The 26,577-nt window shown below is 43.6% G+C and overlaps 1 protein-coding gene across 4 annotated transcripts in view; it reads left to right on the forward strand.

Annotated features, from left to right (window-relative positions):
- LOC132392954 (anion exchange protein 3-like) overlaps window positions 1-24,634 on the forward strand; it is a 183,181-nt gene extending 158,547 nt beyond the window's left edge. For all 4 annotated transcript variants that reach the window (XM_059967578.1, XM_059967577.1, XM_059967580.1 and 1 more), the window contains exon 23: window positions 16,774-24,634. In XM_059967578.1, coding sequence (XP_059823561.1) covers window positions 16,774-16,851 — 78 coding nt within the window. In that variant the 3' untranslated portion in view covers window positions 16,852-24,634. The remainder of the gene's footprint in view (window positions 1-16,773) is intronic.
- Window positions 24,635-26,577: the final 1,943 nt, after the last annotated feature.

Genomic DNA, 26,577 nt, shown 5'->3' on the forward strand with positions numbered 1-26,577 from the left:
CCTATTTTTCTGCCCGGTCTGAACAACGACCACCTGGGCCCTCCAAAGACTTGTGCTTGGCTCAATGATCCCCTCCCTGAGCTGCACCTCCAACTTAATGAAGGCCCTGTCCCCCGCATTGTACCTCCTGCTTTTAGTTGCCACAGGTTTACAGTCGGGGGTCAGGTTGGCGAACAGCGGTGGGGAAGGGACCTTGAGGGTGGAGAGGCTGCAAGTGGAGTCAGTAGTGCAGCTGTCGGCGTGGTGCAGGGTGGGATGTGTGGGTCGGTGTGTGTGTGTGGTCAGTAGCGGGTTATATGACGAAGCCCCACAAAACAGGATTTCTGACAGTGATTGGTGGGAGGTGCCTGTCGTACGCCATTGTCACACTTTTCAGGTGGCTCTGGAAGCCCAGCCCCAATAGCACAGGGGCACATAGTTGAGGCATGACCAGTAGCGCAAAGTCCCGATATTCTGTGCCCTGCACCACCAATGTCGCTACACAACCCCCCTAGATGTTTGTGGAATGTGATCCAGAAGCCATGGTGACCCTCTGGCTTACCGGCTGTGTCACGAGTCCGCAACGTTGCACCGTGTCCGGGTGAATAAAACCCTCAGTGCTGCCCTTGTCAAACAGGCAGCTAGTCCTGTGCCCCTCCACCAGGATGCCCATCATTGACCTTGCGAGCTGGTGTGGAGCGCTTTGGTCGAGGGTCACGGAGGCCAGAGTTGCATTGCCGTCTTGGTGCCCAGTAAGCACCCGTGGGTTGGAGGCAGGGCGAGGTGGTGCCGACAAAGATGGCTGCCCCCATGCCTCGCACGCAGCGTGCAGGCAAGATGGCGGTGACCAAGATGGCTGCCCCCATGCCTCACACGCGGCAGGCAGGCAAGATGGCAGCAACCAAGATGGCGACCCCCCTCTGCTCGACCCCGCTCATGGTTTGGACTTACAGGCCCTTCTTTCTGCAGCTGGAGCAGCTGGAGCAGGTAGCTTTTTGGGCTGGGCAGCATTTTTGGGGGTGCTTTTCGAGTCCGCAGAAGTAACACTGCGCGGAATCACAACTGGCAGCAGCCAAGGTCGATTCGTCGGCGGGTTGCGGGGTCTGCAGCGTCCACAGGGTCAGCAGGAGATTGCGCGCCTGGAGAGCATCAGTGTTGTGCAGAGCGGCCTCCAGCTTGTCGGCCAGCTCAATCGCTGAATGTAAGGTCAGATCGGTATGTTCCAGCAGCCGCTGGCGCACGTACACTGACCTAATCCCCGTAACAAAGGCATCTCTTACTAGCAGCTCTGCATGCTGTTCCGCCATCAGTCTCCTGCAGTCACAGGCCCGCACGAGTGTCTGTAGGGCCCAGACAAACTCAGCGCTCGACTCTCCAGCCCACTGCCGCCGTGTCGCTAAGCGATGTCTTGCATAGACCGTGTTCACCAACCACCAGTATTGTCTTTTGAGGGCATCCATTGCACCCTGGTTGTCTGTTTGGTGTAGACCCTTGCACTGACTCTGGAGAGGAGAACCCTGCGCACCGTGGCAGGATCGGTCACATACATCTCCTCCAGGTACGATTCGAAGCATGCTAGCCAGAGTTCGAAAGCGTCGCCGGCTTCCTGGGATTGAGGGTCGAGATCCAATCTGTCGGGTCGTAAAATGCTCTCCGTGTTTTAAAATTGCTGCTAATAAAATTGATGCACCATAAATAACTCTCGGAGACAGGAGGTAAACGGTTGGCTTTTATTAGCAGCAAAAAGGAGCATGGCATCCCGGAGACTGAGGGAGGAGCAGTGCCTCCAATCGCCTTTATACAGGGGTCTGTGGGAGGAGCCACAGGAGCAGTCAGCAGAGGGGTGTGTCCAGACAGGTATATGTAGTTTACTGCACTGTGTGTAATTTTTCTCTGCACCAGTAAGAGAATGTGATGCAAAGGCTATGGGGTGTTCACCTGCAACACTCATAATATGTGACGTGAATGCACCTGTACCATAAGGTGAGGTGTCACAGGCAAGCTACAATGGATGATGTGTCAGGTGTCACCATTTGCTTTGTCTTTTGGAAAACCACCTCACACTGACCATTGGTCCATTGCCATTTCTTCCTGATCTGTAGTAATGAAATCATGGGGGCAGGGAGCACAGTAGCCAATTTTAGCAGGAACCTGTGATAGTGATTGACCAATCACAATTATGACACGTCCTTTGGGGTATCTAACACTGCTTGAATTTCCTCAGCACACTCATATAATTCTTGTGCGTCAGTGGTGTGACCACAGTAAGTGATGTTTGGTTTGAAGAATTCACAACTGTTGTTTCGTGCTCTTATTCCAGAATCTTCTCATTCATTTTAACACTGTCTTGAGATTTTGGAGATATTCCTTGTCGTCCTTAGCAGTGTTATGTACCCCGTAACTGGGTGTCAGACCAGCAAAGACAGAAGTATCCATTGGAGTCTGGTGGTACCAAACTAAAGGTGTTTATTAGTAAAACTACACAATACAGTATCAAAAATTGCAAATATACATATAAAACAAGTTAGCAGTAGTAAACCTAAAAGTGTAGGAATAATAATAATCAATAATAAACAAGTTATATCGATGTCTAGGGGTAAGTGAATTGTCATAGGAAAGTATAGAGTTCAGTTCAGTTCATAAATGCTGAGGTGGTTATGGTTGTTGTATTGAAATCGTTGGAGAGAGAGAGAGAGCGAGTGAGATGTAACAGCAACATCTGCGGCAGGCAAACCTTTTGTGGCTTTCTTAATCTGTTGTATTGTTGTGGTCATTCAGTTATGACCCCTCTGTTCTTCAGCTAAACCGTTCTTCTGTAGTGGACTCGTCACTCTGGCATGAGTGGACACACACACACACACACACACACACACACACACACACACAAGTCCCCACCGGCCCTACTGTAACACTGTGAGCTTTACTGACCGATCTCCTGGTTCGGTCTCCGAAGCCCCCACCTTTCTGTGGGTTCCCAACACTCAGTCAGTGTCCACTGGTGTGTCTGAAGGGTGTCTCTCCAGACCTGTCTTTTATCCCCACTCACGGGATCTCAGTTACCCATCAACCCTGAATGACCATATCCATCAAATCAGGCCACTCCTGCTATCTCATGAGGAATGTTAATAAGCAAAGTAAAGTCCTTGTAGTGAAGGGTAAATAATCCAGGAAGAGTCAAAATACAGTAAATCAACAATCTCTCTCCCCCTCTTATCTGTAGCAGATGTTCTTGCCTGGGCTTTATCTCTCTCTCTCTCTCTCTCTCTCTCTCTCTCTCTCTCTCTCTCTCAATAGCAGCATAGCAACAGCAATAGTTCGTAGTTCTCAGGATGGGGGTTGGGAATGGTTAACTCTGCACCCCATTTCCATCAGGTCTGTCCATCACTCATAACACCCCCATCCTTCTGGGAATTTTCACTAGGGTGAAAATTAGCTAATAAAGCATATTACAGAATTTAGCTAAGTACAGAAGTGGTCTTAACTAGAAGAATAATACAAGTACACTTTCAAATTAACATTTGGATAAACAGTCAGCAATTACATTCTCACTCCCCTTTACATGTTGTATTTTAATATTGAATACCTGTAACAACAGACTCCAACTTAATTACCTCCTATTTTTATTTTTCATGTTAGTCAAAAATACCATGGGATTGTGTTCTTAGCTTAGGTGTATATTACAAAGTGTGAACCAATATATGTGTGACTATACTGTGGTACATTACAGAAGTTTGTGCAATTACTAATCTCTATTTTACTTTTAAACTTAACATTCAATCTTAAATGACGTTGTCTTTATTATTCACAGTCTTTGTTAAAAAAAAAATCAAATTCCCGCAAAACCAGAACCTGTTATTCAAGGTGGCATTTGGTCAACCCTTGCCTCTTTTCCACTTAACTCTCACGTGGTTAGCTTGCTCACCAGTGTGGAATAGGCCTTCACAGACTCCTTTCCCATGAGCTAGCTTATCACCAATGTTTTCCAAACTAAGCCCATTTCCTGAACTTCCAAACCACTCATTACATTTAAGCAGGTCATTAATTTTATCTTCAGGATCTTTAATTCTGTTAGTTTCTCGTTTAACATCTACTGGTGATCCCTCTTGGTCAAAACAACACTTTAAGTTCCGCCTCTCCAACTCACATCCTTGAACAACATCACCAAGTTGTTTATCCTTAAATTCCAAAACAAACTGTAATTGACTCACAGGCACCTTGTTAACAAGCCATTGTTTAGTTAAGGGTCCCTTCACTTTTGTCAACAGTTCTGACACTAAACTCGACTTTAAATTTTCTTCATTCAAAAGTTTAGGAACAATACTTTTCCCTTTCCCTTCAATAATATTCACATCACCAGCTTTCATCTCATGAAACACTGAGTGTTAAAAGTGACTGAGAATTCTCACTTTCTCCCAGTGCCAAGGTTAACCCTTTCTTCACTGAACCAAGTCTATCTGACCCAAAAGGATTGCATTCCTTTTCAACTAAATCGGATACCTCAGACTTTTTCTGAGCTTCAACACTAGGTTCAGTACCCTGTGACTCCACATCCTTCAAATCCTGAACACAAGCAAACGGGACATCTGCCTCTCCTATGCTTTCAATACCAGCCTTTCAAATTCTAAGTTCCCTTGATCCTCCCAGTTACTCTCTGGGCAACTCCCCTTCAGAGTAAACTCAACTTTGCGGGTGAAGACAACCTCATCTGCTAACCCAGCAGACTCCCTCAAGGTAGTGGCATCCTTTTCATCTAGGACTGCTCTCATATCATTGGGAACACACTTAAATTCCTCAACTGAAAACAGCTCTGTCAAGCCAGACAGATCATTCGTGTCCAACCCTGGACCTTCTAACTGCCTCATCTGTTTCTCATCTTTACTCTGTGCCTCCATAACCTCCTTCCTCACTCCTACGTGTCCACCTAGGGGTACCTTGTGAAACCAGGTTCAGAATCTCGTTCCTGGACAACACTAAATCTGCTTCATCTCCCTTACTTTCCTTAGCTCCACTATCCTTTTCCTCCTCATCCGGTAACCCCTTTTCATACAAGGTCGGCAAAAATGTCTCTGCTAAATCAACCCTGGACTCATTTAAACTGTCTCCTTTCTCAGTCGCCTTTCTAGACATGCTGCGAGTGATTGCGCATGCGGGATAAATCTTGGAATCTATGGGCCGGTCCTCAGCACTTACAGGCTTACTTGTCAGCTTCACTGCTGAATACACGTCACCACCTGCCAGATCATTACCAAGTAGGACGTCCTCGCCATCCATCGGTAGTTTCAACCGCACCCCTATTTCGACTGGTCCAGATACCAGGTCACATTTCAGAAACATCCTGTGCAAAGGTACGGCCTTGGTCCCTTTTCCAATACCTCTTAACACAACCTCCCCAGTCTCAGTCTCAGGACCGAAGTCTAACATCTTCCTCAGAATCAATGACTGATCAGCCCCAGTATCTCTCCAGATCCGCACTGGAACTGGGGTTTCTCCTTCCTTCACAGACACTGTCCCTTCCAAGATAAACTTCTCACACCCCTCTTGTGCTCTATCTAACTTTGCCTTCCCCATCGATCTGTTGACCGACTCAATGCACCCTGTCAGGATTGCTGTTTTCCCTTTTCTTGTCTCCTTCTTTGGAGCAAAACACTTAGATGCTATATGACTAGCTTTCCCACAATTATAACAAGTAAAGTTGGGAACCTTCCTGCCTGCCTGCTTTTCCTCCTCCTTACCCTTTCCACTAGCTCCCGGCTTATTCTTTGCCTTAGCCAGTGGGCTTTCTCTGCCATACCTACTGCCTCTCTGGTAGCTCTTATTTGAGGAAAACTTGGTTTTGTGGGTTAAGGCATACTCATCTGCTAATTTGGCAGTCGCAGACAGAGTCACTGTCTCCTTCTCATCCAAGTACGTCTTCGTACTCTCAGGGATACAACCCTTGAACTGCTCCATCAGTATTAACTGTAATAGTTTATCATAATCTCCAATGACCCCTTTTGAGGCGCACCAACGCTCACAATTCATTTGCATCTCACGAGCAAACTCTAAATACGTGTGGTTCCACAGCTTTCTCAAGTTCCGGGACTTCTGCCGGTATGCCTCTGGCACCAACTTGTAACTCCTCAATACAGCCCTTTTTACTTCCTCATAATCCTTAGACTCATCCATAGACAATGCCGAATACTCTTGTTGAGCCTCCCCCCTAAGTACGCTCTGTAACAGAACAGCCCATTTCCCCTTAGGCCAGTTCTGATTCACAGCCGCTTTCTCAGAATGAAGGAAGAACTTATCAACACCCATCTCCTCGAATGGAGGTACCAACTGGATCTCCTGACCAATCTTGAACTCCTCATTTGGGTTTGCAACCCAGTCTCTTCCCTGCAATGCCTTTAACCTCTCCATTTCCAGTGCAAACTGCCTCTCTTTCTCTCTGTCCTCCCTCTGCCTATCAGCTTCTTCTCTCTGCCTTGCAGCTTCTAGCTCCTTTATCTGGAGTATCTGGAGCTTATGCTCCGTTTTCTCCTTCTCTGCAATCAACCTTAATCTTTCTATCTGTATCTGAAGTTCACCCTCGACTGTTTTTTTCTCAGGGAACAGGTCCAATACATCTAACATGAACACACCCTCGGATATGTAGTGCACAGCTAATGCTCTCTGTATATACAACTTACTCATTGATGATTTCATGGCCGAGAGATTTAATCGTTTTGCAACGCTCATCAATTCCACCTTCCTGGCATCCTCTAATGCCCCAGGTCGGGTCTTTTAAAAATTTGTCAATTTCCATCTCTACTGGTTTCCTTTCTGGTTATCTACACAACCAGATCAGATAAGGTACTTTTATCCCGATCCACCGGCCCCCCAATTTGCTATTCAAATCCCGGGCGAGCCCCCAATTTGTTACATACCCCGTAACTGGGTGTCAGACCAGCAAAGACAGAATTATCCGTTGCAGTCTGGTGGTACCAAACTAAGGGTGTTTATTAGTAAAACTACACAATACAGTATCAAAAAATGCAAATATACATATAAAACAAGTTAGCAGTAATAAACCTAAAAGTGTAGGAATAATAATAATCAATAATAAACAAGCTCTATCGATGTCTAGGGGTAAGTGAATTGTCATAGGAAAGTATAGAGTTCAGTTCAGTTCATAAATGTTGAGGTGGTTATGGTTGTTGTATTGAAATCGTTGAAGAGAGAGAGAGAGAGAGCAAGTGAGATGTAACAGCAACAGCTGCGGCAGGCAAACCTTTTGTGGCTTTCTTAATCTGTTGTATCATTGTGGTCATTCAGTTATTGCCCCTCTGTTCTTCAGCTAGACCGTTCTTCTGTGGTGGACTCGTCACTCTGGCATGAGTGGACACACACACAAGTCCCCACCAGCCCTGCTGTAACACTGTGACCTTTACTGACCAACCTCCTGGTTTGGTCTCCGAAGCCCCCCACCTTTCTGTGGGTTCCCAACACTCAGTCAGTGTCCACTGGTGTGTCTGAAGGATGTCTCTCCAGACCTGTCTTTTATCCCCACTCATGGGGTCTCAGCTATCCATCAACTCTGAATGACCATGTCCATCAAATCAGGCCACTCCTGCTATCTCCTGAGGAATGTTAGCAAGCAAAGTAAAGTCCTTGTAGTGGAAGGTAAATAATCCAGGAAGAGTCAAAATACAGTAAATCAACAATCTCTCTCCCCCTCGTATCTGTAGCAGATGTTCTTGCCTGGGCTTTATCTCTCTCTCTCAATAGCAGCAAAGCAACAGCAATAGTTCATAGTTCTCAGGAGAGGGGATTGGGAATGGTTAACTCTGCACCCCATTTCCATCAGGTCTGTCCATCACTCATAACATCAGTAACAATTATGTCATCCAGGTAACACTGTGTGCCTGGGCACCCAGTCACAAGCTTACTGTCAGAGTGCAGGTTCTGATGTTGCTCCAAAAATAAGCCTATTATAGTGACAACATCCATGTTTATGATGAGAAACACTTTGGACTCTTCTTCCATCTCCATCTGTAGGTAGTCCTTATCTAACTCCTCTTTGCTGAAGTGTTTCCGTCCTGAAAGGTTTGCAAGAATATTCTCTATCCTGGGCAGAGGGTATTGAACTATTTTCAATACTGAGTTGATGGTGTCCTTAAGGTCCCCACAGATTCTGGCAGACCCATCCTTCCTGACGCTTGGTCCACTGACATTGCCCATGGGTTCCACTCAACCTTGGAAATAATTTCTTCAGCCTCCATGTAATCTAACTCACTAGCTACTTTATCATGGATAGTATAAGAAACCAGACAAGCTTTGTAAAACTGGGGTGTGGCATTCTCATTTAACACTATTTTACCCTTGATATGTTTGAGTGTTCCAAAGCCATTCTTGAACACTGCTGTGGCATCATCCAGTACCTTTCTTAATTCACTTACACTTGACTCTATTGCAGGAGATGTGGGATGCAAATGGTGGATGGATCTCCAAACAAGTTGTTATCTCAGCCAATCACGTCCCTACAATGCTGACCCTCTTGCATTACCATTTACAAGCCCAGTGTGGCTTGTTGGTTGTTGTGTTTCACTGTTACAAATGCCGTTCCCACAGGAGTTATCTTTTCTCCAGTATAGGTTCTTGGCTTCAGCTCAGTATCTTTGAAATACCATTCAGACTCATTTTGTGGAATGAACCAGTGTCCAATTCTATTTTAATTAACGTGTCGTTCATTTCTGGTGTAAACCATATTGCCTGCCTCTTGTTAGCTTTCATATTATAAACCTCAAGGTTACCAAATCCTCATCAGTATCAGATTTTTCAACAACAGCATGCTGATTAGTGCTCTTTTTGAAACTGCATCTTTATCTCTCTCCTGTGCAGTCCATACAACATGTATGTGTCCTACTTTGTTGCAATTTCTGCAAGTTTGGTCTTTAAACTTACAGTACATTGGTCTGGTGTATGTGAGCCGCTGGCGCAATGGTAACAGACTTTGTTCAGCCAGGCAGTATTCCGTTTAAACTTTGCGATTTTGTCCATGCTCACTTTCATTCCTGACTGCAAATCAATTGTGTCTCTGTCTGCCATTTCCATTGATACAGCAATTTCGACTGCTTTTTTAAATGTGAGTTGTGTTTCAGTTAGGAGCTGTTTTTGAACGTTTTCTTATAAGATTCAAAAAGCTAAACAATCTCTCAGTGCATCATTAGGTCCATCACTGAACTGGCAATGCTTGGATCATTTCTTCAGTTCATCCACGTAAGCTGAAATGGACTCCCCTTCCTGTCAATTTCACTTATGAAACATGAAGTGTTCCAGAATCAAGTGGTTTCAGTTCCAAACGTTCTTGCAATATCAGTTCACAATACCAGCAAAGCTCCTTTTGGCAGATTTGGTTGGAGTAGTCGAATGTCTAACCTAGTGGTCACCAACCTTTTTAAGCCCAAGATCCCCTACCTCGGCTTTAGTAAAAGGCAAGATCGACCCCACATCAATTAGTTACACGCATGCGCACCGTGACAGAAAAGACTGGAAGTAAAACCCTGCAACCTGGAAGTAGAAATAATATATAAACACCGGGAGTACCCACCCTTTTTTTTGCACCGCGGACCGGTTTAATATTGATAATATTCTTGCGAACCGGCCGACAGGGGCGGGGGGGGGGGGGGTGTTAAACAGGACCAGAATACAGCGATACTCGAAGCAGGTACCTTATGTCCAGTCTATTCTAGTTTTCGTGGCTCTTGGCTTCTGTCCCGCTTGCTCACATTTTTTCCACTGAGAAAACTCAGCAGGTTTGTCTTTAAGTGCTGGGTGCTTGGACTCAGGGTACTGAAGCAGTTTTGAGACATTGCCTCATTAGACAGCCTCTGGGCCCAAGCTCAGCCTCCCGCCCGCCCACCCGCTGCCAGATGCCTTGGCCAGGTGCAGCTGGTCGTGGGTGGGGTGAGAGGACAAGGTCGGGGTTGGAGGTCCCCGTACTGGGGCTGCAGCAGTCACAGTCCGGAGGGCACAGCCGACTGAGCGGGGAGTGTGACAGGGCGCCCACCCGACCCCCCTTGTTGGATCTATCAGCTGACAAATGTTTGTTTCAGTAGATTGCAATGCGGTAGCTGCTCTGATACTTACGAAACGCTGAGTCCAAATTAGGTCGTCTGCGAATATTTTAGCATCGGGTTCCTCACAAACAATCGGTGTGCTAAACAGGTTCAGAGGCAGTGCTCCAGGCCAGTAGCAACAGCACTTCCCATCGGCCACCCGAGGGCAACCGGTGATCCCTGGCGTGAGGGTTTCACTGCATTTAGTCACCTGATGAACCCACTTCACGTGGGTTCAAGTTCAACAGTGGGCTGGCAGGGAATGAGGAAAGGTGCAGCTGACTCATAGCGTTTCCTTGCGGCCCGGTGGTTGGGGACCAGTGAATTACATTGTGTAGTGAGGGAGAGCTATACGCATGCGAACTGAACAGAAAGAACGGAACTAAAACCCCGCAACCCAGAAACAATCTCTCAACAGTATTTGTGTATTTATTTTTCTTTTTTTTTGGGATCAACTGGGAAAGTCTCAAAGATCGACTAGTTGATCGCGATTGATGGGTTGGCGACCACTAGTCTAACCAAACTCTATGCTTTTCCACCTACTGCACTCAGAAAAACTAGCACTCGTTTCTCATCAGCTATTTCATTTTCTTCAAAAACTGCTCAAATCATTCAGTATACATCATCCAGTTATCTGTTGTGCAGTCAAACTCATCTACCTTTCTGATGTAGCCAGTCATTTCTGCTTTATTTATTATTATTATTATTATTATTATTATTATTATTATTATTATCATCATCATCATCATCTCAGAATCAGATTCAGATTTATTATCACTTGCACATGTCATGAAATTTGTTAACACTGCACCAGCAGTACAATGAAATACATGATAATATAGAAAAAAAGAAAATAAATCAATTACAGCAAGTATCTATATGTGTATTAAATAGTTAAATTAAAACCGTGCAAAAACAGAAATAATATATAAACAGAAATAAAGTAGTGTTCATGGTTTCAATGTCACTTAGAAATCAGATGGCAGGGGAAAGAAGCTGTCACTGAATCGTTGAGTGTGTGCCTTCAGATTTCTTTAAGTCCTTCCTGATGACAACAATGAGAAGAGGGCATGTCCTGGGTGATGGGAGTCCTCAATAATGGACACTGCCTTTCTGAGGCACTGCTCCTTGAAGATGTCTTTGATACTAGGGAGACAAAGACCCAAGATGGAGCTGACTAATTTTACAACTTCCTGCAGCTTCTTTCAATCCTCCTCAGTAGCCCCCCCCCCCACCCTCCTCCTATACCAGACAGTGTTGCAGCCAGTCAGAATGCTTTCCACCGTACATCTTTAGAAGTTTTCGAGTGTTTTAGGTGACAAACCAAATCTCCTCAAACTCAAAATGAAATATAGTCGCTGTCTTGCCTTCTTTATAGCTGCATCAATATGTTGGGACCAAGGTCTCGGAGATGTTGACACCTAGGAACTCAAAATTGCTCACTCTCTCCACTTCTGATCTCTCTGAAAGAAATGTTCCCTTGTCTTACCCTTCCTAAAGTCCACAATCAGCTCTTTAGTCTTACCGTTAAGTTCAAGGTTGTGCTGCGACACCACTCAACTAGCTGATATATCTCTCTCCTGTACACCCTCTTGTCTCCATTTGAGATCTGAGATGGTTGTTATAGATGGTATTTGAGCTATACCTAGCCACACAACCATGGGTATAGAGAGAGTAGAGAAGTGGGCTAAGGCTGAGGTGTACCAGCGTTGATCGTCAGTGAGGAGGAGACATTGTGGTTTTCCAGTTAGGAAGTCGAGAATCCAATTGCAGAGGGAGGTACACAGGTCCAGGTTCATAAGCTTTCTATCAGGGTTGTGGTTCTGATGTTGTTAAACGCTGAGCTGTAGTCAATGAACAGCATCCTGACGTGGCTGTTTATCTGATACTTACTGTTTAAGAACCCATGAACTTTGTCTGTTTTCTGCCTTTTATTTAACTCAAACGTCTTTCTCCCCTTCCAAAGAAGGAAAACATGCTGCACTTCAACAGCTAGTTAGTCATCTCAGGTTCATTTTAAAACTTATTCATCACCACTGTTATGTTTTGTAATTCCAAAAGCTAATTGAAAGAATAACCTAGGAGCTAGGAAACATTTCTCCCTTGTTTTTATTTTCATTTTCTTTTGTGACGCAATCACGAATGATATGGTGGCATAATGGTGTATGCTGTTCACATACTTTTACATATAACCTGTAATGAATTATGTCAGCAAGCAAGGAATGCTTAGTCAAAATATATATTTACAATATTACTGAAATATTAAATACACAAAGTTAATGTGTGCCATGATCAGCCTCTCAAAGTGCTTCATGATGGCAACTGTTACAGCCACTGTTATTTTGTTTTATTTGGGAACTGGGATAACAGTTGTCTACTTAATGCAGGTAGGAACCTCAGCCTGAAGCAGGGAGATGTAAAAACTGCCTGCAGATACTCCTGCCAGCTGATCTGCACAGGATCTAAGGATATGACCAGAAACATCATACATTCCCAATGCTTTCTGTGGGTTCACCCTGCAGAAGATCTGCAATGGTGACCCTAGATTCAGGTGGACTGGAGACTGTTGGGGTGGGTGGTGACATGCCCATTCCCTTCTGTTCAAGTCGTGTACAGAATGTGTTAAGCTCATCAGGAAGGGATGTGCTGTCAGTGATTCTGCCCGCCTTTGTTTTGTAATCTGTCGCAGCTGTCAGCTGGACTGAGACTCGATTTTAGACTGGTACTATCTCTCAGCCTCTCTGATAGCTTTATGGAGTTGCATCTCAATTACATTCTACCTGAGGTAAAGAGGGATGTGGGCCAAATACGGGTAAAGGAGACTAGCTCAGGAAGGCATGGATGAGTTGGGTCAAAAGGCCCGTCTTCATGCTATAGAACTCCATGAAATCAGGTTGGTATCGAATCCTGAGAGAGCTCCTACAAGTCGGCTTTTTAGAGCAGCTCATGGTAGAGCCCACTAGGGGATTGGCTATTCTGGACTGGGTGTTGTGTGGTGAACCAGAATTGATTAGAGAGCTTAAGGTAAAAGAACCCTTTGGGTTAAGTGATCATAATATGATCACTTAAGTGATAATATGATAATAATTCCTTATGCAGTTTGAGGAGAAGCTAAAGCCAAATGTATCAGTATTGAAGTGGAGTAAAGGGAATTACAGAGGGACAAGAGAGGAGTTGGCCTCAATTGATTGGAAGGAAACATTATGAGATCAGCAATGGCTGGAGTTTCTGGGAGAAATTTGGAAGGCGCAGGATAGATACATCTCATTGAAGAAGTAGTATTCTAAAGGCAAGTGTGACTGACAATGGAAGTCAATGCCAACATAAAAGTCAAAAAGAGGGCATATAATAAAGCAAAATTAGAGGGAAGTTAGAGGATTGGGAAACTTTTAAAAGTGAACAGAAGGCAAATAAGAAGTCATAAAGAAGGAAAAGATGCCTTTAATTCAAAATAAACGTATTCCTTTTACAATGGATAACCAACTTTTATACAATTGGTTTCAAAAAGGGATCAGATATATAGGAGACTGTTTTGAAGGAGTAATATTACTGTCATTTGATCAATTAAAGAATAAATATAAAATATCAAACAACACTCTTTTTTGTTATTTCCAATTAAGGGCTTATTTAAGAGATAAATTGGGTCAAACAATGTTATTGCCAAAACCTAATGAAATAGAAATTTTGATTCAAAAAGGAAAAATTTAAAAAATTATTTCTTGTATGTATAGTTTGATTCAAAAGCAGGCAATTAAACAAGGAATTCATAAGTCAAGACAAAAATGGGAAACTGATTTGAATATTAAATTGAAGAAACAAATTGGTCAAGACGATGTCTTGATAGTATGACAAATAAGATTAGTGCAATATAATTTTTTACATCAATTATATATTAGCCCACAAAAAAATAAATAAATTAAGCCCAAATTTATCTGATCAATGCTGTAATCAAGAAATTGGTACATTCTACTTGGTCTTGTTTTAAAATTCAATCTTTTTGGACAAATTTAAGAGTTTTACTGGAACAAATTATTGGAATACAACTTCTACATAATCCAACATTATTTTTACTAGACGATATTGAAGGGATAAAATTGAAATCCAAATTGAATAAATATCAGAAACAATTCATAAAAATTGCATTGGCAGTAGCCAAAAAGGTTATTGCAGTTACTTGGAAATCGGATTCATACTTAAGTATAGATCATTGGAAGAATGAAATTTTTAGCTGCATTCCACTTGAAAAAATTACTTATAATTTAAGAGATAAATATGAAATATTTCTGAAAATTTGGCACCCTTATTTACAAAAAATAAGATTAAATAGATAGGTGCTCTGAAGATAAAATTATTGGTTATCTGGGGAAAGAAATAAATATACATATTAAAGCTGTTATGAACTCCGTGGAGCATGTGGGGATCTTCCGATATCCAGGCATTCTTTCTTTCTTTCTTTTTTCTTCTCTTTTTTTTCTATAGGGATATGTTAGGTGGAGGATTGATAGTTTTTTTCCGTCTGTAACCTATTTGAAAATCCAATTAAAAGATTTATTAAAAAAAGAAGGAAAAGGTGGAATACAAAAGTAAGATAGCCAATAATATTAAAGAGCCTATCAAAAGTTTTTTTCAGATATATAAAGTAACACACATAAAATGCAGGAGGAACTCAGCTTGGCACAAGAGGAGGGTGAAGCACCAACAATTTATATTCCAGCTGGATACTCTTCCAACCTGATGGCATGAGTATCAATTTCTCCTTCCAATAAACAAATCCCCCCCTTCCTCTATTCCCCATTCTGACCCTTTACTCACATGCCTATTATTCCTCGGGGTCCCTCCCTCCTTCCCTTTCTTCTATCAGATTCCTTCTTCTCCAGCCCTTGACCTTCCCCACCAACCTGGCTTTACCTACCACTTTCCACTGTCCTCTTTCCCTGCACCCCCCACCTATTTATTAAAACATCTTCTCCCTTCCTACTCAGTCCTGAAGAAGGGCCTTGGCCTGAAACATTGACTGTTTATTCCTTTCTGTAGATGCTACCTGACCTGCTGAGCTCCTCTGGCATTTTGTGTGTGTTGCTTTGGATTTCCAGCATCTGCAGACTTGCTCATGTTTAAGATATATAAAGTGTAAAAGTGAGGTGAAAGTAGATATCGGACAGTTGGAAAATGATGCTGAAGAGATAGTAATGGGGGACAAGTAAATGCTAGATGAACTGAATGAGTATTCTGCATCAGTCTTCACTGTGGAAGACACTAGCAGTATGCCAGAAGTTCATGAGTGTCAGGAGGCAGAAATGAGTGAAGTTGTCATTACTAGGGAGAAGATTCTTGGGAAACTGTAAGGTAGGTAAGGTAGGTAAGTCACCTGAACCAGACGGTGTACACCCCAGCGTTCTGAATGAGGTGGCTGAAGAGATTGTGAAAGCATTAGCAATGATCTCTCAATAATCAGTTGATCCTGACATGGTTCTGAAGGAATGGAAAATTGCAAATGTCACTCTTCTCTTCAAAAAGGGAGATAGGCAGAAGAAAGGAAATTATCAGCCAGTTAGTCTGACCTCAGTGGCTGGGAAGATGGTGGAATCCACTGTTAAGGATGTGGTTTCAGGGTACTTGAAGGTACATGATAAATTAGGCTATAGTTAGCATGATTTCCTTAAGGGAAAATCTTACCTGAGAAATACTTTGGAATTCTTTGAAGAAATAACAAACAGGATAGACAAAGGGAATTGGCGGATGTTACCTACTTGGATTTTCAGAAGGCCTTTGACAAGGTGCGATGTACAAGGCTGCTTAACGAGTTAAGTACTGAGGAAGCAGTGTGTCTAAAGAAGGACTTAGACAGATGAGGAGAACCGGCAAAGAAGTGTCAGATGGAATACAGTGTCAGGAAATGTATGATCATGCACGTTGATAGAAGAAATAAAAGCTTAGACTGTTTTCGAAATGAAGAGAAAGTTCAAAAATCTGAGGTGCAAAGGGACTTGGGAGTCCTCATGCAGGATTCCCTTAAGATTAATTTGCAGGTTGAGTCAGTGGTGAGGAAGGTGAATGCAATGTTGCATTTATTTCAAGAAGTCAGAAGTATAAAAGCAAAGCTGTAATGTTGAGGGTTTACAAAGCACTGGTGAGGCCTCACTTGGAGTATTGTGAGCAGTTTTGGGCAGGATGTGCTGACATTGGAAAGAATTCAAAGAAGGCTCATGAAAATGAATCCAGGATTGATGTTTATCATATAAGGAGTATTTCATGGCTCTGGGCCTGTACTCACTGGAATTCAGAAGAATGAGGGGGGGATCTCATTGAAACCTAGCGAATGTTGAAAGGCCTTGATGGAGTGGATGTGGACAATATGTTTCCTATGGTGGGAGAGTCGTAGATTAGAGAACACAGCCTCAGATGTCCATTTAGGAGAGAGATGAGCAATTGTTTTTAGCCAGAGAGTGGTGAATCTGTGGAGTTCAATGCCATAGGCATTGGGTATATTTAAGGCAGAGATTAATAGATTCTTGATTAGTCAGGGCATGAAGGGATACAGGCAGAAGGCAGGAGATTGGGGCTGAGAGGGAAATGGAACAGCCATGAAATAGCAGAGGAGACTCAATGGGCCAAATGGCCTAATCTTCTCCTGTACCTTAAGTTCTTATGGACTACAGTTATGCAGATGTATCCTGTTTTTCTAAAGACACAATGCACTCTGCCTTTCCTCATGCAGCTGGATTCTGACGAGACACATCCAAACTTCGACGAGGATGGACACGATGAGTACAGCGAGATGCACATGCCCCTGTGAGGGGGAAGCTGAGGTGGTCCTCACTCTTCTTCCTCTGCAGTCCCATCCGCCTTCTGCTCTCTACCTCCTCCTCCTGGCCTGCAAGCAGCACCCTCCCTGCGCAAGGCGATGGGGACAGTCCTGCCGTTAGGTCCCTCCTACTCCTTCAAACCAGCACACCAGAGCTGGGCAGGAGGAGAGCTGCCCTGTGAGAGGCAACAGGAGATCCCTCTGCAAGAAGGGAGACGGACAAAGATCTCAAGACCAAGATGGCTACCAGCTGTATTTTCCTACTGTATCCTACTGTGCTGTTTTATATTAGATGTTAACTAAACAAAGTAGACAATTCCCCACATGCAAACTTTACTTACTATAAAGATATAACTGAGTGTCTTATAACAAACTGGTAGATTGTCGCTTCTCAGGCGATGTGACCCTGAACTTGAGAGTTGAACATGGGGAAGCTTTCTCTGCAGCATGTTTACAGTGAGGTTTATACCTCACCTGCGTCTGTTGACAAGGGTAACTTCATAGTTATTGCACCTTTAACACCATAAAGATCGACCCGTGTTCTACTCAAGAAAAAAGACAATTCAACGCAAACCTCGGTTAAACAGAGACTCGGTAAAAGGGGGTGACTTTTAAGTTAAGAGTTTAAGGATGGGAAGGAGGTTAGGGAGGTGCTGGGGTGTCTGGAACCAGAGGGCACAGCCTCAGAGTACAAAGGCGTACTTCTAGAAAAGAGATGAGGAGAAATGTCACAGTTGGACAGCACGGCGTTGAGAGTTGGATAGGTGAAAGGGTGATGGGGTGGCATGGAAGCATAATGTTATGACAGCGTCAGTGACCCAGGTTCAATTCCTGCCGCTGTCTGTAAATAGTTTATACATCTTCCCCACGTGGGTTTCCTCTGGGTCCTCTGGCTCCCTCCCACATTCCAAAGACGTATGGGTAAGTAGGTCAATTGGTCATTTGGGTAACACGGGCTCACTGGGGCCGGAAGAGCCTGTAACTTGTGCTGTATCTATAAATGAATGAATAAACAAACAAATATGGTGAAGACAGTGAAGTTTTGGAAGCACTGATAGGAGGAGGAAGCTGGGAAAGTGAACTTTGGTGCCCTCCTTTATGAAGTATATTGAGGTTAGGTACCTGGATAATGTTGGGAAACAGACATTGAGACCAGTTGCCACATCTCTCCCCTGCTTGTCCGTGGGTCTCTGTTTCTCCAGAGAGATGCAACACTGAGATTTCTTTGCTGGGCTTGTGGAGATGCTGACTTCCTACCATGAATCTTTAACCATCCACCACAACTCTGGTTCAGGGTGCTGAGAGACATTAGCTCTCAACCCAATTATTCTTCCACAGGATTGGAGTAAGCAGGATCGGCCTTCACACCGGCATTTCTAACCCACTCAGGGTCCTAAGCCTCCCAGCTCTCCGCTCGGAAAAGATTAATGAGATTAGCTGAATTTGTCAAATGTATATCAAAACTTTGAAGCATGCAGTGAAACGCATCAACAGCAAACTCAGTCTGAGGATTGTGCGGAAGGCAGCCCGCAAGTATCGCCATGTTTCCAGTGCCAACACAGCGTGCCCACAACTTGCTAACTCTAATCCATACATTCTTAGAATGAGGAAGGAACCTGGAGCATCAAGAAAGCCACAAGGTCACAAAAAGAACATACTAACTGACAGTGGTGGAATTGAATCCGTAGATTGTTACACTAACCAGTACGTTACCGTGCCACCCAAGTCCCCTATGGCCCTCCGTTCTAGTCTCACCTACCAATGGAAATGACTTTCCTGCCTCTATCCTATCTATGGCTTTCAGAATTTTATGTTTCTATATGATCTCTGATTCGTCTGAATTCCGGTGGGTATAGTTCCCAGCGACTCAGTCACAGGGAGAACATACAAACTCCTTACAGACCACAGCAGGAATCGAACCCCAATCTTCCGTTTGCTAGTGCTGTAAAGCTTTATGATACCACTACACTACCACACTGCCCATTAAGGGACAGAGATTAAAATAAAGTGGGATTGAACTATTGTGTGACAGGCCTGGTCTTGGCTGACTATACCTCATTCTTGTTCCTCTAAGCCAGCTCCTGGTCCAGGAATACCCTGGCCAGGGAATTCCCTTTTCCCAATGTATACCAGTTGACCCAGGAACCTCCAACTGCCCCTCAGTGCTGTTGGAACGTTTGAACTGAAGCTACTGACTACTGACTTCTCTGTCCTTCAGTAAGGTGACACTGGCTGTAGTACCTCGTCTCCATTTCTCCACCAATATCCCCCATTCCCACTACTCAGCAGTTACTGGTATCATCCACTTGCGTTGGCAGCATGGAGGACATCTTTAACAGGCCATGCTGTTCATAGAGTCATTAAGTCATAGTGTTACTAAAGAGAAACCAGCCCTTTGACCCATCTAGTCCATGTTCAACTGTTATTCAGCCTAGGTCCATTGGCCTGTGCTTGGACCATGGTCCTCCATACCCCTCCCATCCATGTACTTATCCTAATGTCTCTTAAATGTTGCGATTGAATCCGTATCCCTCACTTCCATCGGCAGCTCATTCCACCCTCACACCATCCTCTAAATGAAGTCATTCCACTTAAAGCTCCACTTTCACCCTTACCTCTGACCTCCTGGTCTAATCTACCCAACCTACTTGCACTTACCCTAGCTATACTCCTGTAATTCTGTATACCTCTATCAAATCTCCCCTCATTCTCCTGCACTCCAGCAAATAAACTCCTAACCTATTTAACTTACCCCTACAACTCAGGTTCTCAAGTCCCAGCAACATTCTTGTAATTTATTTTCTGTACTTCTATAATGAGGCGACCAAAACTGAACACAATACTCCAAGTGTGTTCTAACCGGGGTATTTAGATCTGCAACATTACCTCGCACCTCTTGAACTCAATTCCACAACTATTCCAAACATCTTCTTAACCATCCTATCAACCTGCGCGGCAACACTGAAGGGCCTATATACATGGCCTCCAAAATCTCTCTGTACCTCCATACTTCTAAGAATCGTGCTATTAATTTTGTACTCTGCCTTCAAATTTTTCTTTGCAAACTGAATCACTTCACATTTTTCCGAGTTGAAGTCCACCTGCCACTTAGCTCAGCTCTACATCCTATCAGTGTCCCATTATAACCTCTAACATCCCTCCGCTCTGTCCACAACCTTCATGTCATCTGCATACTTAATAACTCACCCTTCCACTTCCTCATCCAAGTCATTTGTAAAAATTACAAAGACCAGAGGTCCCAAAACAGATCTCTGAGGTGTCCGACCTCCTGGCAGAATACATTCCGTCTACAACCATCCTCTGCCCTCTGTGGGCAACCTAATTCCAAATCCACACTATCAAGTTTCCCTGGATTCCTTACCACGTGACCATCTGAATGAAGCTACCATGGCAAACCTTGACAAACACCTGACTAAAACCCATATTTAGAACAGAAAACAAGACTGGCCCTTCAGTCCAAAATGTTGTGCTGACTTTTTAGTCTTCTCTAAGCTTAATCTAACGCTTCCCTCCTATACTGGTTTCCTCCCACAGTCCCACTGGTGAATTTATCAAATGTATCTGCCTTTACCATTACCCCTGACAGGGTGTTCCACACACCCGCCACTCTCACCCAAAGTCAGGCTTGAACAAACAGAGTCCTTCGGAGTTGATGTCATTGAAGGTGACATTTAATGAATTCACAGTGTTTTATCTCGCTCCTTCAGCACTTCCTCCGTCAGTGCCACAGGCTGTCAAGGGCAGGTGTTGGGATTGCCAACAATCCCCAGCAACTTGAGGAATTGTTGAGGAACTACAAGTCAGCTGATCTTGGCCGTTGTGGAATTGAACTCTGCAAAGCTGCATGTAAGGCTCTGGGGGCTCAGGTCTCTGATCAGGTGACAAAGAGGGGGAGAGGTGCATGCCGCCACATTACAAAACAAACTAGAGGAGGGCAGGCAGGTTTGGAGTTTCAAGGCCAAGTTTCTGGTGAGTGTAGCAAGCGTACCAGCATTAGGGGCGGCACAGTAGTATAGCAGATAGCGTTATGCACTAACAATGCCAGTGACCCAGCCTCAATTCCTGCCGCTGTCTGCAAGGAGCTTGTACTGTACGTCCACCCTGTGAGCATGTGGGTTTCCACCAGGTGCTCTGCTAAAGGTGTACAGGTTAGTAGGTTAATTGGTCACATGGGTGTGATTGGGTAGCACGGGCTTGTTGGGCCAGAAGGTCCTGTTACCGTGCAGTATCTTTAAATAAAAGAAAATTCTGTAGTGCCTTCTACAGCCTCAGGTCAATGCCCGACATCCAATGATGTCCCTTTGTAGTGTAACCACTGCAGCTTTGGGCCCGTTAGCTGAGAAAGGATGTGTTGTCATTAGAGAGGGTCCAGAAGTTCATGAGAATGAGCCATGGAATGAAAGGGTTAATGTGTGAGGGGTGTTTGATGGCTCTTGGCCTGTACTCGCTGGAGTTTAGAAGAATGAGGGAGAAATCCCATTCAAATCTACCAAATATTGAAAGACCTCAAGAGAGTGAATGTGGAAAGGATGTTTTCAAATAGTGGGATTAGTCTAGGAAATGGGCGCTGCCTCAGAGTAGAAGGACGTCCCTTTAGAACAGAAATGAGGAATTTCTTTAGCCAGAGGCTGGTGAATCTGTGAAATTCATTGCCACAGATGGCTGTGGAGGCTAAATCATTGGCTATGTATATTTAAAACAGAGGTTGATAGATTCTTCATCTGTGAGCGCTGAAAGGTTATGGGGAGAAGGCAGGAGAATGGGATTGAGTGGAATAATAAATCAACAGACTCGATGGGTCCAAATTCTGCTCCTATGTCTTATGATCTTATTTATCCAATTAGTTCAACACTGGAACCATTTTGATCATTTACCTAGATCCCTCAAGACTTTTTTTTAACAAGTCATTGGGTATGTTTAAAGCTGAGGTTGATAGGTTCTTGATTAGTAAGGGTGTCAAAGGTAATGGAGAGAAAGCAGGAAAATAGGATTGAGTAGGATAATAAATAAACCAATATGGAACAATGGAGCAGACTCGATGGGTCAAATGGCCCAATTCTGTTCTTATGTGTTATAGTCTTATGGGCATGGGAAACCTGACTGATGCATAGAAAGAGCGGGATAATCTGTGTTAGTGAGTGCAAACTCTTGGTAGCTCTCAGCAGAAGATGCTGATGTCATGGGTAGTTTTACATCCACTAGGGGGAGCTGATGGGGGCTTTGGTTTAACGTTAAACCAGAATGCAAATCAGGTGTTGTTGGGTGGGTAATCGTGGCAAAGTGAGGGACTGAATGAGCCTCTCTGCTTGGATTCCTACCCCCCCCCCCCCCCCCGCCCACAGACAGTGGGAAGATAGTTCAGAATCAAAATCAAGTTCATTACCACTAACATATGTCGTGGAACTTATTTTGCGGCAGCAGTCCAGTACATAAAAAATTACTATAAGTTACAATAAGAAATATAAAAGATATAAATAAGTAGTGCAAAAAACGAGGCAGTGTTTATGGATTCATGGTCCATTTAGAAATCTGATGTCAAAGGGAAAAAGATGTTCCTGAAATGTTGAATGTGTGTCTTCAGGCCCTTGTACCTCCTCCGTGATGGTAGTAATAAGAAGGAGGCATGTCCTGAGTGCTGAGGGTCCTTAGTGATGGACACTGCAAATTTTGAGGCATTGCTTTTTGAAGATGCCCTGGATAGTGGGAGGCTAGTGCTCATGATGCAGCTGGCTGAGTTTGCAACACTCTACAGCTTTTTCCAGTTCTGTGCATTGCAGTCTCCATACCAGACAGTGATGTAACTGGTCAGAATGCACTCCACAGTCCATCTGCAGAAATTTGCTTAGAGTTTTTTGATGACATACTGTTCTAAATCTCCTCAAACTCCAGCAACAGGAACTCCTCCTCTGATCACTGCCTTAAACTAATACACTTCTCGGGACTTTTGGCAGTCAATCTGTGCAAGCCAGAGCTAATGAATTATGTGCATACCAAGAGTTTCTGTCTGATATTGAGTTTGATAGAACAGCATGGACTAATACAGGTCCTTTGGCCCAGGATATTGTGCCGATCTTAAACCCACTCCGCAATCAATCTAACGCTTCCCTCCTACATAGCTTTCCATTTTTATTACATCCATGTGCCTGTCCAAAAGTCTCCTAAATGTCCCTGAAGTATCGGTTTCAGAGAACATCTCAGAGTCACATCTCAACCAGACTGGGCAAGGGTGGCAGACTCCCTGAGCCTGAAACCCATCATAAACACAAGACCCTGCAGATGCAGGAACTCTTGAGAAACACACACAAAATGCTGGAGGAATTCAGCAGGTCAGACATCATCCATAGAGGGGAATAAACTGATGACATCTCAGGCCCAGAAAAAATGCAGAAACCATAATAATAAGTTGGGCAAGGAGAAAAGAATATAAACTGATGGGTGAGATGAGGTGAGGGAGAAGGTGGGTGGGTGAAGGGGATGAAGTAAAAAGCTGGGAGATGATAGGTGAACGAGGTAGGGAGAAATCCTACCTGACAAATCTGTTGGAATTCTTTGAGGAAATAACGGGCAGAATAGGAGAGTCAGTGGATGTTGTTTACTTGGATTTTCAGTAGGCCTTTGACAAAGTGCTGAACATGAGGCTGCTTAACACGATAAGAACCCTTGGTATTACAGGAAAGATAGCTGATTGGCAATAGGCAAAGAGTGGAAATAAAGGGGCCTATTTTGGTTCGCTGCCATTTACAACTGGTGCTCTGCAGGGATCGGTATACGGACCACTTCTTTTCATGTTATACATCGACAATTTGGATGTCAGACTTGATGGTTTTGTGGCCAAGTTTGAAGACGATACAAAGATATGTGGAGGGACAGGGAGCAGGGAATTATGCACTTTGGTAGAAGGAGTAAAGGCATAGCATTTGATGGCTCTGTATTTGTTAGAGTTTAGAAGAATGAAGGACCTAGACAGAGTGGATGTGGAGAGGATGTTTCCTGTAGTGGACCAGAAGGCACAGCCTCAGGATAGAGGGACATCTATTTAGAACAGCTATAAGAAGCAATTTCTTTAGCCAGAGGGTGGTGAATCTGTGGAATTCATTGCCACGGTTGGCTGTGGAGACTAAGTCAATGAGTATATTTAAAGCAGAGATTAATAGGTTTTTGGTCAGGGCGTCAAAGGTTATGGGAATAAGGAAGGAGAATGGGGTTGAGGGGCATAATAAATCAGCCATAATGGAATGGGAGCAGACTCAATGGGTCAAGTAGCCTAATTCTGTGGCTCTGTCTTATGGTAAAGGACTGCAGAGGGAATCTGATGGGAGAGAAGAGTGGACCGTAGCAGAAGGGGAAGGAGGGGTACCAGAGGAAGGTGATGGGCCAGTGAGGAGAAGAGAATGGATAAGAGGAAACCATAATGCTGAATGGGGGGAGAAAGATTCTCCTGCATAGTACTGCCTGAACTGCTGAGTCCCTCCAATATTTTGTGTATATTGTTCCCTGAAGTGCATTTGTTTACCAGGACAATTTTTACAACAACCTAATTGTTATAAAGACATTTTTTTTATCCAGTTAACTAAATTCCCAAGCTGCCATGTTTTAGATTTGAACTCGTCTCCAGGCCTTGGATGCAAGTCAAGTGTGACGGCTTCTAGTGACCTGTAACCGATTAAGACTAGCAGCGGGCTTCAACGTCGAATCGTTCTAATCTGCACTTTCCATTGTGTACAGCCAGAGAAGTTTTTTTTTACAACTGTTTCCCCACTGCAGCTCACTCGATGAGTGTTGGGTATTTCTGTATATGAGCATACATTTATAAATTATTTTATTGAGAATAGAATAGATGTAATAATTTTAAATAAGATTCACAAGGAAGATTGAAATTATTAATGAGTATCCTAGCATTTGTACTGTGAAAAACTGAGATGTGTGAAATCTCTCGTATTTTTGTGCCAATAATTTTTCAGACTGTCTTTCTTCCTGAATGTTTGGAGCTGTGACCGTTCTGGTACAGGAGTCTCTTTAATAAAATCTAGTATGTTACAGGTACGGAGTTCCTTGTCTTCCCTTTTCATGGTGGGGCACCTTCTTCACACAGAGGGTGGTGGGAACATGGAGCAAACTTCCAGAGGAAGTGGTTGAAACAGGTACAATAAGGACTGGTTCATTGCAAAGAAATAGAAGTATTCCAAACGGAGGATGAGACAACCATGGCTGACAAAGAGAGTTAAAGACAACATAAGTGCAGAAGAGAGAGCATATCATATAGCAAAAACTAAAGAATTGGGGAGCTCTTATAAACCAACAGAAGGCAACTAAAAAGCCATCAGGAGAGAAAAGATGAAATACGAGGTAAACTAGCCAATAATATCAAAGAGGATACCAAAAGTTTCTCAAGTATATAAAAGAGATGCTTGAGCGGATATTGGGCCACTGGAAAATTATGCTGGAGAAGTAGTAATGAGGGACAAGGAAATAATGGACGGACTCTATAAGTATATTGCATCAGTCTTCACTGTGAAAGGTGCTAGCAGAACGTCAGAAATGTGAGAGGGTCGGGGCAGAGGTGAGTTTCATTGCTATACCTAAGGAGAAGTTTGTGAAGCTAAGAAATTTCAAGGTGTACTACACCAAGGTTCTGAAAGAGATAGCTGAAGAGATTATGAAGGCATTAGTAACAATCGTTCAAGAAATACTAGATTCTGACAGGACTGGAGAAGTGCAAATGTCATTCCAATCTTTGAGAAGGAAGGGATGCAGTAGAATAGAAACTATAGGCCAGTTAGCTTGACCTCTGTGGTTGGGAAGGTGTTGGAATCCATTATGAAAGATGAGGTTTGGGGTACTTGGAGGCACAAGATAAAATAGACCAACTTCAGCATAGTTTCTTTTGGGGGAAATTTTGCCTAACAAATCTGTTGGAGTTCTTTGAGGTAGTAACGGGCAAGATAGATAAAGGGGATTCAGTAGGTGTTGTTTACTTGGATTTTCAGAAGCCCTTTGACAAGGTGCCACACATCAGGCTGCTAAACAAGATAAGAACCCATGGTATTACATCCTGGTCTTTATATTCTGGTCCTCCTGAAAATAATGCCAGCATTGGATTTGCCTTCCTTACATACACTCAGCCTGCAAGTTAATCCTGCAAGGGAATCCTGCACAAGGACTCCCAAGGCCCCCTATAACTCTGATTTCTGAATTACAGAAATGGATAGAAAACAAACTGGCTAATGGGCAGGAAGCGAAGAGTGGGAATAAAAGGGGCCTTTTCTGCCAGTGTGTAGTGATGTCCAAAGGGAACAGTGTTGGGAGAGCTTCTTTTCACATTATATGTCAGTTTTTGGATAATGGCTTTGAGGCCAAGTTTGCGGTTGATATGAAGATAGGTGGAGGAGTAGGTTATGTTGAGGAAGCCGGGAGTCTGCAGAAGGACTTAGACAGATTAAGAGAAAAGGCAACGAAGTTGCAGAAGAAATACAGTGTAGGGAAGAATATGATCGTGCACTGAAGCAGAAGGAATATGGGCATAGTCCATTTTTTAAACAGGAATGAAATTTAGAAATCAGAGGAGCAAAGGGACCTGAGAGTGTTTGTGCAGGATTCCCTGAAAATTAACTTGAAGCTTGAATCTGTGGTAAGGAAGGGAAATGTGATGCCAGCATTTATTTCGAGAGAACTAGAATATAAAAATAAAGATGTCAT

This window comes from Hypanus sabinus, chromosome 4 (genome assembly GCF_030144855.1).
Source record: "Hypanus sabinus isolate sHypSab1 chromosome 4, sHypSab1.hap1, whole genome shotgun sequence".
NCBI classification, from domain to species: Eukaryota; Metazoa; Chordata; class Chondrichthyes; order Myliobatiformes; family Dasyatidae; genus Hypanus; species Hypanus sabinus.